General features: G+C 45.5%; 1 protein-coding gene across 17 annotated transcripts in view; it reads right to left on the bottom strand.

Moving 5' to 3' along the window:
* Window positions 1-12,190, bottom strand: part of LOC144946632 (teneurin-4-like) — a 416,480-nt gene that overhangs the window by 42,919 nt on the left and 361,371 nt on the right. For all 17 annotated transcript variants that reach the window (XM_078875662.1, XM_078875670.1, XM_078875671.1 and 14 more), the window contains one exon: window positions 8,831-9,059. In XM_078875662.1, coding sequence (XP_078731788.1) covers window positions 8,831-9,059 — 229 coding nt within the window. The remainder of the gene's footprint in view (window positions 1-8,830; window positions 9,060-12,190) is intronic.

Below are 12,190 nucleotides of genomic sequence, written 5' to 3'. Positions count from 1 at the left end.
ACGAACAATCAGATCCTCTCAAGTATGTAATCACCTGTTCATATCCTCATAATCATCAGGGATGGTTAATCCACTTCTGAATTAAGGCCTCACCAAGCCTCCTCTCGTGATCCCATGATGTAACAATCCACCCGGCGGCACCAGCGCGTGAACCGATTTCATCGCTCCATTTCCTTGGTGTTTATTTGTTATTTGTTCGACTATATTAATTTTAGGGTCAACAATGCCGGCGCCTTACCGCGCGGCAGGTGAGTTCGCTTGTACCGCACCGGCGAGGCCCTCATACTCCGCGGATTCCATGCGGTAACAATCGGCGCAGCCCTCGATCGTTTCGAAACCGTGGGCGGCACGGCCTTCCTCACTGCGTTCAGAGAAATAAGGATCCCGCTCGCAGTTCAGAAGCCACCGGAGATTTGGAATCAGAATCTTTATTTATCCTGGAGAAATCCGATGAGATGTGAAGCTCTTTTTCACTGATGTCAATAAGGGCCGGGTCAAACAACAACAATATAGAAAATTATTGTGGAGTACTAAGTATGGGAATGGCAGGAAAATCACTACCAGATAAAGCACACCGAGTTATTAGTTATTTTTCAGAAGCGACCTGGCCACAAATGATAGCTCAACGAAGTGGCTCATCGCGTTAAAATATATAGCAGCCTAATACTCTAAATGTGTCATGTTGATTCTAAATGTGGCGGGGAAACACTGGAGGACCCGGGGAAAATAATCCCCGCTACCACGGAACTTGACATTAATGTTATTGCAACACACTCCTCGGCTTGGGAATGTTCTCTCACGTGATTGAAATGTTTGTGTACGTATTAACTTACAAACTTGTTTTGGTGAAACTTTTTTTTAGGCGTCCGATTGAAATTAAACGCCCCCTTCACAATGTGGCGTCTGCGGTTGCGTAACGCGGCGGTTACTTCACAGTCGCAGGTTTATTTACATTTGTGGGAGGCTGTATCAGCCATTCTCTTTCCACTGCTGGAAGAAAAGTTACCATCACCCATCGTTACAATTTATTTTAATGACATAAATACAACGACGGTTCTTCTGTCGACATTTTTTAAATTAGTTAATTTGCGTAATATGCTAATTTGATGAGATATGCTAATTAGCAATTATTCGAAGTTTTGACAGTAACCCACTTTACCTCCCCGTGTATTTTATTTCCTTACTTTTGAAAACAAATTAACAGAACTTAATTTTTCAAAGGGAATTAAACATTTTAGAGGAATGAAATAAATACATTTTAACGTCACTTTTTTTTTTTCAAAGTAAAGTTTCACGTTGCCATATACATTCCATATACACTCGACATTTTGTCCGTTCGGCATGTCGTATGTGCTGGAGTAAATTGTGGGTTACTGCCACATCTTCCTCGATGTCCGGCCAGTGTAGAAAAGTAGGCCCATACATCCTATAGGAGGGACTCTCTCTCTGGAGATGCCTCTGGTGGAGACGCTAACTGGCGCAAGCAGAATCAGAATATTCATTTATACTGGAGGAATTCGATGAGCTGCAAAGCTCTGTTTCACAGGCGCACCTTCCCTGTCCCCAGCTATGACCTCAAGCAGTAGCGTGTTCAAGCTATTGCAGGGCTGCACCATTAGCCTACGTACATCCTGGCAAAACGTTGTAGAACATTGTAATCTCCCTTCTATGTGGCATTTGTTTGGCCCGGGGAGTTGGGGGGAGCTGTCAAAAAGTCGCACGACTTGTTGGAGCGCAATTGTGCTCGCAAACAAAAACTACATTAAGCTGTTACGAAATGCGAAGGTCATTCAAAATGAGATTCGTGTTTCCAATGACACGTCACTTGTGGTTTCACTTGTAAGTGTAAACAGTCAATGGGTACAGGTGTGGCCCTTCAATTGCTAGCTCACACGACTGCTAGCGGAAAGGCCTCCACTAGACGCAGGTCTAGAGAGACCCTCTAAGAATAGCTAAACACATACATATAAGAAAAACTCCACGCTGTGTCAATACATATACAAATATGTGAATGAGCCTTTCCAGACGTAATCAAGCAAACTCTCGACTGCTTTTGACCTTCTGGGTTTCAACGGCAAAGTCAGATGCTCCTGGGGCAAGTGCACCCCATATGAACTGCTTAATTCTGCCTCCACTGCGTAATGAACGCAACGTCTGATGCGGTGTTCGTGCTCAAAAGCCTCACGTAGAAATTGCAGACACGGTTCAACCTGGAAGGCTACATTTTGCAATTTCCACAGAGCCCAAAGATCCTGAATGCCTCGGCATTGAGCAAAGGAAACGAACGTAACAGTTCCCTGCGCCCATCATCACAGCTCGACTGAGTGCAATGAAAGCTCAAGGAACACATGGGCGACGAAGAGACGCATTCGCACACAGTATTTCAGCGATAATGTCCTCGCGAAAAAGAGAAGCTAAATTCAAGGCCACACAGATAAAAATGCTTGAAATACCGTATTGGAGGCATAAATCTATGTAATGGTCCTTCCAATCTTTACAGAAATTCTCGCAGCATTCTGCTTAGGTATGTTAAGCAGAGCTCCCTATTATTTTCGCCTATACTTTGGGTTCAATAAAAATAAGTATTTTCAGCCTCCTATAAACTTGTGCTTGATGCCATGGTGAATAATTTAGGCTTGTCAAGAAATCTCGTCATATCTCCGAGGTTTCCCTCGAAGAGATATGCGATCTGAAATGAGGTCAAGCCTAGTTGTAAACAGAGATAATTGTCTTCATTCAGTGGCTGAACGCGGATACATCTCTGCCTAAGCCCATATATACGTATAATTGCATTTTAACACGGCACACTACTTTGTAATATAATACACACATAAATCTATTTTATGCATGAGTTACACAATTGCATATCATGAAGATCAAATGTGGTTTAAATTACGAATATAAATCACATTTGGGAAAAAAAACTAATTTGATCTAAAAATGCCACAGACTACAGTGAAAAGTTACACTAAATGTTTTAAGATGCACTCTGTGAAGCTCTCAGAACATCGTAAAGCATCATTAAAGCCAACCAGTGACTTCTTATGACCTACATCCCGGTTGAGAATGTATCGCTTGGCATGGCTACACTTTCACAAGGCAATATATTTATTCTGGACACTCAAAAGCAGGCAGCTCTGTGGTGGAATTAGATGCGAGTTCAAATCCTGGTTGGGGGGCGTTGAATGAAGTACTGCTATGAAAGGGAAGTCACGTGTCGTTGTCCTATGGATATATTTGCTCCCATCGCAGGAATGTGAAATTTGTCACCACTACTGGCTCAGCAATGCCTTGAATGCTGTCATTTGAGTGGAGAATCACTTTTGACTTTTTCTTAGCGGTCCCTCCACTGTTTTCGTTGCGTCTTTTGAGATCAGTCATGGCAGTCCCTTGTGCGACGGAAAAATAACAATCAACAAGCCACCCACCCAACCACCGCTCTGGTCCATATGCCAAAGAATACCGGTGGTACAAACAATTATTTCACGTAGCAAACTGCAACATATTAATCTGGTTAAAACAATTTTTTTTCCTATGCCACATCTATCAGAAAATGATTGTATTATATTTCTAATAAATATTTTATGTATACACGAAAAAAACACGTCTCAGAGAGTAAGATTTTGCCAAAAAAAATTATTTGAATAATGTATGGCTTTAAGAATAACACTGAACGAGGTTTCTCTTGAAAGCACTGCAAATCGCCATGGTGTGCAAAAGACTCATGCCACTCCTCGGAGAAGGGCCTCCAAATAGGAGCTCTGGAGTCTAGACGGTATTTGGCCTACTCTTCCACGCTGGCCAGAGGTAGAAGTACCCACACTTTGCCCCACTGAACTGTGCATCGACTAATGATGGTGTACCCATTTATCATGCTGTGGTGAACAGCGGTGGGAGGGATTTCGGAAGCCTGCTCCCTCGTTTCTGCTGCTGCTGTGCCAGGAAATCGAACCAGCAACTTCTGGATTACAAGTCCACTGTCTACACCACAGGCAGCACTTCCTCCACGTGTATTCGATATTGATTCAAGCAATTCCGAAATTCTTTCAAATAAATAATATTGTTTCTTCAAGATGTCAAATGTGTGCTGATGAGCCCATCGTTTTGAATCGTTCAACATGGGTAGAATTTCCCCCCTTTAAACGTTAGCAGCAATTTCACAACGTTGCTCTGTTTAATTTTCCATTCATAGGCTTTCATTAGCGAGGCATTCACCGGCCAAGGCATGGCTACCTGCCAGTCAACTGACCCAGCAGCCTTCAGCCAGACATGTACGCCCGTAGAGAGACTTTCCATTGATTTTCGGAGATTCTCCATGAAAATTGAAAAATTCATACCCCCAAGAAGTGAAGTACATTACATTATCATGGCAATTCACAGTGGCCTCATTCAATATAAAACAAATGACGCTTTGGAGAAAAGTCCTCTTTGACCTTTCCTCAGGAGATAATGTAAAAGTCAGCACTCATCACATCACTCCCACCGGATGAGTCAGCAGATACGAACACTTTCAATACATTCTCCTAACGAACATAATGCAGCGGTTCAACATTCATCATCGCGCGCAAACTAAGCGCCAACAGTTAACCCGCATTCACGAAGGTGAAGCCATCGATGTTCCGATGATTACATGTACACGCATATCCCCCCTTCCCCCCCCCCCCCACCGGGGCTAACCATATCTGCAGATTCTTTTAGGAAGAATGCAGCACGGCCAAAACAAATGAAGGTAATTGCATTTGCCGTTACTTTAGCGTTTCGACTCGTATTCAACTGCTTGCATTCCCAGGCATTAGCGCTCGAGGTGGCGTAGCTGCGGCCGAATTAATCTGAGTGCCGGTAACGCTCACTCGAGCGTCCGTGCCTGCCAGAGTTTCACTTGAATTTGCTTCATGCTAAGTGAGCCGCGCTCCTGTTTTTACGCTCGTCGCCTTCCCGTTGCCGTGACTTTATAAAAATCGCAGAGTGTGCGATGCCAACGGCGATTTGGTGAGAGGACCCGAAGGGTTTTAAGCAGGATTCTCAGCAAACAAACAAACTCCGGTTCAGCTTTCTCCAATCATCTCCTTTTGCGTGGTATTTTAAAAGCAACTTGCGCGACATTTATAGGCTCGCAATCCATTCGTCGGCATCGGGCGTCACTTGATGTGCAGTATCCGTGGCCTCCGGATAATGAGCAGTGGTCTGTTGCGTGACGATCGGATTGCACTTCGACCGTGTTCGCGACTAGGGGATAGGGGGGGGGGGTGCGCATCTTTCATTCTCCGTTTTGTGAAGGTGGAGGTGGCCACAAACCGGCCGTGCACCGTTTTAAATCTGGTATGTGTCCGTGCAAATGTTTTTTTTTTTTAAACAACCAGACCACATGAAAACTGTGGGGAAACTCTACAAATTCGTCAAGAACGCTGCCTTAAAAAGAAAGAAGAAATATAACTAATCAGCGACATGTTATGCTATGGCCCTACTTCATGGCACAGAGGCTGTGTTAATGATAGACATGTTGAGCTTGTTTTGTGTGTGTTAATTATGCTTGTGGGAAATTGATGGCCTGGCGAATAGAAATTGGTCACTATTCTACAAAGGCCACAATTTCAGATCCACCCTCTCCCAGATTGCAGCAGATTTGTTGAGTACATTGTACCACACTGTGTGTTGTCATGCAAAAGGCATAATAATAATTTATCCATGACACTTGCGTTCAATGCCGTTCCCTTGAGAGGCATGTCAACAACAGGTCTCTACTGTCTATGGTATAAAGGTCACCGTTTTAATGTCCCCTGTGCAGGCCGGCATATGCAGGCGGTCCCTGACAGCCGCACGACGCTAGAACATGAGATTGGCTTTCAAAATAGAGCATCCTAGTGAAAGCACTGACTCTAAGTGAACCTGACAGTCCAAAGTTACCAGGGCTATGACCACAATACCTCCATCATCCCTTCCTCCTGGCAGCCGAGACCCAAATTGTCATGCTGAGTGCTCACGTGCTAACCAACTGGGCATTAGCGTCTCTCGTCTTGCATGACAGTCAGAGACAACAGCCTGCATCACCCAGTAGCCTTTCACGGTTAAAGGGGGCCCAAGCAGCCACTACTTTCATGGGCGCTGCCAAATTGCCCCAGAAAGTCCTTCTGGAAAATGCGAGGCAAGAGTAGAAGCCGGCTATTAGGGCAACCCTTGGCATAAAGTCCAGGTGTGTTTGTATCCAGCGCTGCCCCGAGCCTTCCCACCCCCGCCAACCCCTCACCAGTACAATGCCGGCATGTGTTGCTTATATCAGAACTGTGCTTAAGTAGGTAAATGCACAGCCCTGGAATCGCTTGCTCACACCACTGCTGGCGGAAGCACCACCACTATGGTTGGGGGGGCTCTCCAGGGACTTCTCCCAGAGGGCATCTGAGTAGCTCCACAACACTTGACCATGTTGGGAGAGCGGTGGGAGTACCCCCACGCTGTTACTCCACCACACGTGTGACCTGCCACCGACTGACTGTGATGTAGCCATTCACACCGCTGGGTGGACAGAGAATGGGGGGGGGGGGTTAAGATGCTTTCACCATTGCTTCATTTATTATTTTATTTCTATTATTATTTCTATTATTTTTATTATTTATTTTTATTTTTACCTACGTGACTTTACCGAAAAAACCTAGGAGTATTGCTTCAACGGCCGCACTGAGAGATAGAATTGAACCGGCGACCTCGGTACGACAAGGCTGGTGTGCTGCTAAACCACTATAATGTGGCATCCTTGGGGGGGTCTGACTGCAACTAAATTTTAGTTTCAGGTCTATATTTTCAAAGCGATCCGTTTACCTTTCCCATACTTTGCACTCCAATCGTGCTTTTTGCATTTGTTGTTAAAACGTTCTTGACACCGTGCCCCTTCTGGACATATGTGACAAAAGGAGCTTCGCAGCTCATCAGATTCCTCTCCAGCATAAATAAATATTCTGACTCGGCACTTTACGTTCACCGTGGTCCACGTTTAGGGTCAGGAGCTGCCGTTGGCGAGCCGTGCGTGGCGTGTGACCTTGTGTGGTGAGAAAGCCCGGAGACCCGGCGAACAACGCCGAAAGTGAAATGATAATCGAGGAGCGAGATCGCATTTCGTGGCGGTCAGGTGACGTTTGAAGCCTCGTGATACCCGCGGGGAAAGCTGACCGATTGATTGTTACGTTGCTCGAGACAGAATTTAACCCCTTGCTTTGATTCAGAATAAAGGTAGCGATGAAAAGTGTGGAACGCAATGTCATACGTGTTTTTTAACGTAAATATATCACGCAATTAAATGTGTGTATGTAAAAATGTTGTTTAACCGTGTAAGTTTTTTTTGCAGGTTGACAACCATGTGCGACAACATGCGGCACAACGGGGGAGAAGTTGGAGAGAGAGAGAGGCCTAGCCTTTTCTCTCGTTTCACGTAGTGATGCTAAACATGTAGACACAGCAGGATTATGTGTTTACGTTGCTCAGATGTGCACAAGCCACGTTCACAAAGGCGATTCACATACGGGCAGTCGTACGTTACTCAAGACTGTACTGACAAACCAGATGAGTCGATTACACAATCGGCCTCTCGATATTGGAAAAATCCAGTCGCTAAGGCGTTAATAAAATACATTTTGTTTAGACTGGCATAACACTTGCCACTATTGATTAACAATTCACACGATGCTGCAGGCATTTTTTTTTACAAAGGAAAAGCAGCTGATTAACAGCACACATTGAAGTTTATAAAAATACAATTAAAACTGACCTTGAGGGCACGTAATTGCATTGCAGTTCTGAACAAATAATGCAGACCGCTAAGGGGGAAAAAAAAGCTGTATATTTAATTAAATAACCCCAATTCTAATGTTATAAATCTATTGTGTAGATAATATACCACGATTTACAATATACATTTATATCTGTAAACATGTATATTACTTGATAATTACGGTGTGCTTATACACAGGTGCGTATTAGTATTCACACAGCTACACCTGTACATATTGTATACAAAGACACAGACAAAGACCCCGCCCCCCCCGTATAGCCTTAACAGACTGCTGGGGCAAGTGCTGTTGACAAACATCTATTATTCTCAAGGCATGCCTGGTACACGAGGCGTGGTCTGGACAACAACATGCTCAGCCACCTCTGTCTCCCCCGGTGTTGATGTTTACACAAATACAATGTTTACACCAGGTGCAAAGAAGCAAACATACGTACACACGTACGTTTGTTCAGAATTGAGCAATGTTACAAGAACTCGGGAGAGAAGACGATAGATAGGTGGATCAGTGTGTGGGAGGAAGCAAAGAGAGAAGTGTTTTTGAGCTACAGCCTGGCGGTCGAACACAAATAGGGATGGGTCGAAACAGTCAGCCTTGTAGACTCGCCGCTCAACATTGGTGGAAAGACTTCGCATGAAGCGGAACGGCAGACTTCGGCTCACATTCGAAGGACACAAAACTGATTCGAATACATATTTGAGGGACGTTTTGCGCAGATGTGAAGGATGCGGTGGCGGACGCTGTGGCCGATCGTACGAGGGCCTGCACACACCACTATCAGCGGCCTCCCGCGGGACTCGTGCCGACCTCGGGGCAGACCACATTGACGTGGACGCTTGCTGCTATGGTATGCACGTAGATTTCTACCGCACCGTATGTCGCCAAACCATGCTAATTGGAGGGCGTTGTCAAGCACCACGGCCTTGGACTGTGTTTAGTGTGGCCGCGCGCTCAGGACGCGGTCACCTGGCGGCATCTCGTGAGGACTGCTACGCTCCAGCCAGGGGCAAGCGACTGATGAAGACGATGATGATGGAGGTGGTGTTACTCACCGTCTGTTGAAAGGGTTATCTCCCGGCACCACGTGGGCTCGGTCCCTGCCGACCAGGAAATGCGTGCTCTGGAAGAAGGTCGGGAAGGCCTGCGGGTTGGCCCTCTGGCTCGGCGGCTGCACGTTGTGCGGCAGCAGCTCCTCGGGGTCAGGCGAGCCCTGGCAGAGGCCGTCCGTTCGGCACACGTGCTGCAGGCAGCAGTCCGGGTCCACGCAGTCGCTCAGGCCGTCTGTGGGGGGGTGACAGTCGCGAGCGCATGCGTGCGTAGGTGTCAGCCGTGACCCTGTGATATCACCGGGAATTAAGAATGTTTTCCACGACGATGAGATTATTCTGACAAAATCAGACCTAGATATACGAAATTTCGGTTCATCCAAAATTTTGTTTCTGATTGCTCGGGAAGCATGATGTCACAAATATTGCGCTGTTTTCCGTGCTTTTCGTACGGCTGCTGACGTAGCTGCAGAGCATCAACAACAATTTCACATTCAGGTGATTAAGCCAGACAACTGCGTGAAGAGCAGCAGAGTGTATCGCTGAGATGTCTCCTTCAAGCATTTCCCATGAAAAAGAATCACGTGGCATTAGGTAATGCAACTTGCGCAAGCACGACGACACGTTAAATTATTGCGTAGTGTAAATGATCCGAAAATAGATTCAAAGTTATCGTTAAAAATTCAACATCGGATTTTTTTCTCTCTCCGAAAACTCGACCGTGCCTAGAATGCACTCTGAATGTAAGATTAAGACGACGATGCATCTTAGCCCTGCTCACAGCTAAGTATTTGAAGTAAAGGATATATAACTAAACTGAGATTTTCTCGCGTAGAGGCGCGAGGCGACTGGTTACACATCGCAGCATCGAATCGTGAGAGGTGGTGGCAGCCGCGGTGGCTTGGGGAGGCCTTCATCCAGCAGTCGATCAACCGAGACGGCTGATGACAATGACGAAAAGAGAACAACTTTAGCATTGTCTCCGAACCAAACCAAACATTCTACCCCAACAACTCGTGACCCGGGACAAGGTGCACAGCGTTCGGCACCCTGGCAGCGGTGTCGGAGAACCAAACATCTGTCCTCCACCTCCCCGCACGCTCTAAATCCATCCACACCGTCAATTAGCCGTGATCAAGAGTACAGCAAGCCTGGCAAAAAAATATGAATCGTAGGTGGACGAGGGAGCGGGCGTGGAGGCAGCGGAGGTGGCGGGGGGGGGCGGTCGTAGTTTGCGCGATGTCAATAGGTCCCCCTCCCCCCCCCCCATTAATCAGGGGCCTTTAAAGGCTCGCACGCAACGCTTAGCCGGTAGCACGTGCGATGCCCCCCGCCACTGCTCGATAAAGCCGGCAAAGCGGCACGTGCAAGCGGACTGCTGTGGGCGGTGGGCGTCTGTGTACATGTGCTCAAGAGGCTACGCCCCTGGAAATGCGCGCTTTAATGCCTCTGTCAATCGATGCGTCAATTTTAAGCGAAGGTTTTATTGATGCTCCACGTTGTGGCAGCGTAACATCCCCCCGACGCATTCCGCTTGTTGTATCCAAACCCGTGACATGTCATCGAAGGTTGGCACGGACTTCGAATGGAATAGCACGACGTGTAGTTTTGCCATTCGGGGGGCAGGGAGGCGCCCGTGGTTAAATGTGTGCCTCACACAAACTAAGCGCCTGAATTGGATTCCTGAATGTGGTGCCTTTCTATGTTGATTTGTGTTTGGTATCCCTCCTGTTCTGTGTGGGTTATTTCCCACTGGCACTTTTTATGCCTAACTTTGCCCTTTTTTGATTCCTTACTTAGCTCAGAAATTTTTAAAGATACACTTTACATTTGAAATTATATAATTTCTTACCTTTTTAAATGTATTCATTTATTTTCTCTGATGTGTCACGTCTGTCCCGGAAACAGTCTGGTTTTTATTGATAAAACCCGGACTTAATACTTAAGAAATTCTTAGCTCACAGGGTACTTAAAAATAACCTGAACTGCCACTGAACCATAACTAAAACAAACCAGGCTACTTGGGTGTTGAAAAAACGTCCCCATGCAGGACCCTGCCGTAAAAAAAAAGAGTCTTTGGGCTCGGTGTCGCTTTTCAGGGCCCAATAAGTACTTCTCATCTCACCATTTAGCTAAAGTGTTGCTGTAAAATGGAAAAAGTGGGTGTACTTTTAAAGAGGCGAGAGGCAAACGATGCACATTTAAACCGATTTTAAACACGCGGGCGCAATGGGTTCCTGCGCGGTGGCACTTTGGCGTAGGCCGAGATATACTTCACGTTTATGTTCACCGAAAAGATAAAAATTCCGTCAAAGATGTCACAGAACATTCGCAAAATGCACGAGGCTCGAGGTAATTGCAATGCCAGGAATCGCAAATTTACGAGCAATTTAAACTTTAATTGTAATAATTTGTTTCTTACATTGGATAATTGGTCACGGTAATTACATTTTCAACTCTTTTTAGAAGCAAGCGTCAAAGTTATTGAGAAGGTTGAAATGTAACTTTAATCATTTATTTTTTTATGTATTCAATTCTAAGGTTTATATCATTCTGGGAAAAAAAAAATGCCGGGGTTCGTATGAAAATGTCACGACTCCAACCTCAGATATTCACAATTTACAAAGGGTAGGTTTGCTGCTCCAAGGTCAAACTCAATATATCTCTACTATATGAAAAAGACATTACACTAAGCATTGCTTTACAACAAAGCTAAAATATGGAACAAAAACTGCACTTTTAAACGCTTTCCTATTTCATTATTTGCATCGAAAAATAATGTGCAGTAAACGAACGAAAGTCAGAGAAGTCTTCGGGATAAACAAATAAACAAAAGTCCTTATTACAGATGACAAACTCAGACTTGCTGTTAGTTTGATTCCTGCTGTAATATTTATTAAAGATAGGCCAAAATTGGCCCACGTTTCTTTGTATTATTAATGTTATTTTTTGCACCAGCCATGCGTTTTCAACCACCAAATTACCTCCATGAGCTTCCCATGGACTCAAGCACGAACATGCGCATGGTACAAACTGCACTGCTATGACCTGCTTAAGTGCCACCGGTAACAAAACTAGACACTAAAAAGTTAAAACGGTAAAAGTGCAGGCCTGCAACTGCACGCTCACGCACACTGCTGGTGGTGTGAGCTCTGTCTTGATTGTACTTTGGCCTACTCTTCCACACTGGCCAGATGTTCTGGAAGAGTAGGCGGGAACTCCCACTTCACCGGACCACAAGTGAGCCTGCTGATCGACTAACAGTGCTGTGCCCATTTAAACTGTTGGGTGGACAGTGGTGGGGGGATGAAAGAAAATGGCACCGTTGTCTCCACACTTTGAGATAAAACTGGCGACCTCCTGCAT

This window comes from Lampetra fluviatilis, chromosome 42 (assembly GCF_964198595.1).
Source record: "Lampetra fluviatilis chromosome 42, kcLamFluv1.1, whole genome shotgun sequence".
Classification (NCBI taxonomy): Eukaryota; Metazoa; Chordata; class Hyperoartia; order Petromyzontiformes; family Petromyzontidae; genus Lampetra; species Lampetra fluviatilis.
Note: the sequence above shows the minus strand (reverse complement) of the source record. Positions and strands in the feature narration are given on the sequence as shown.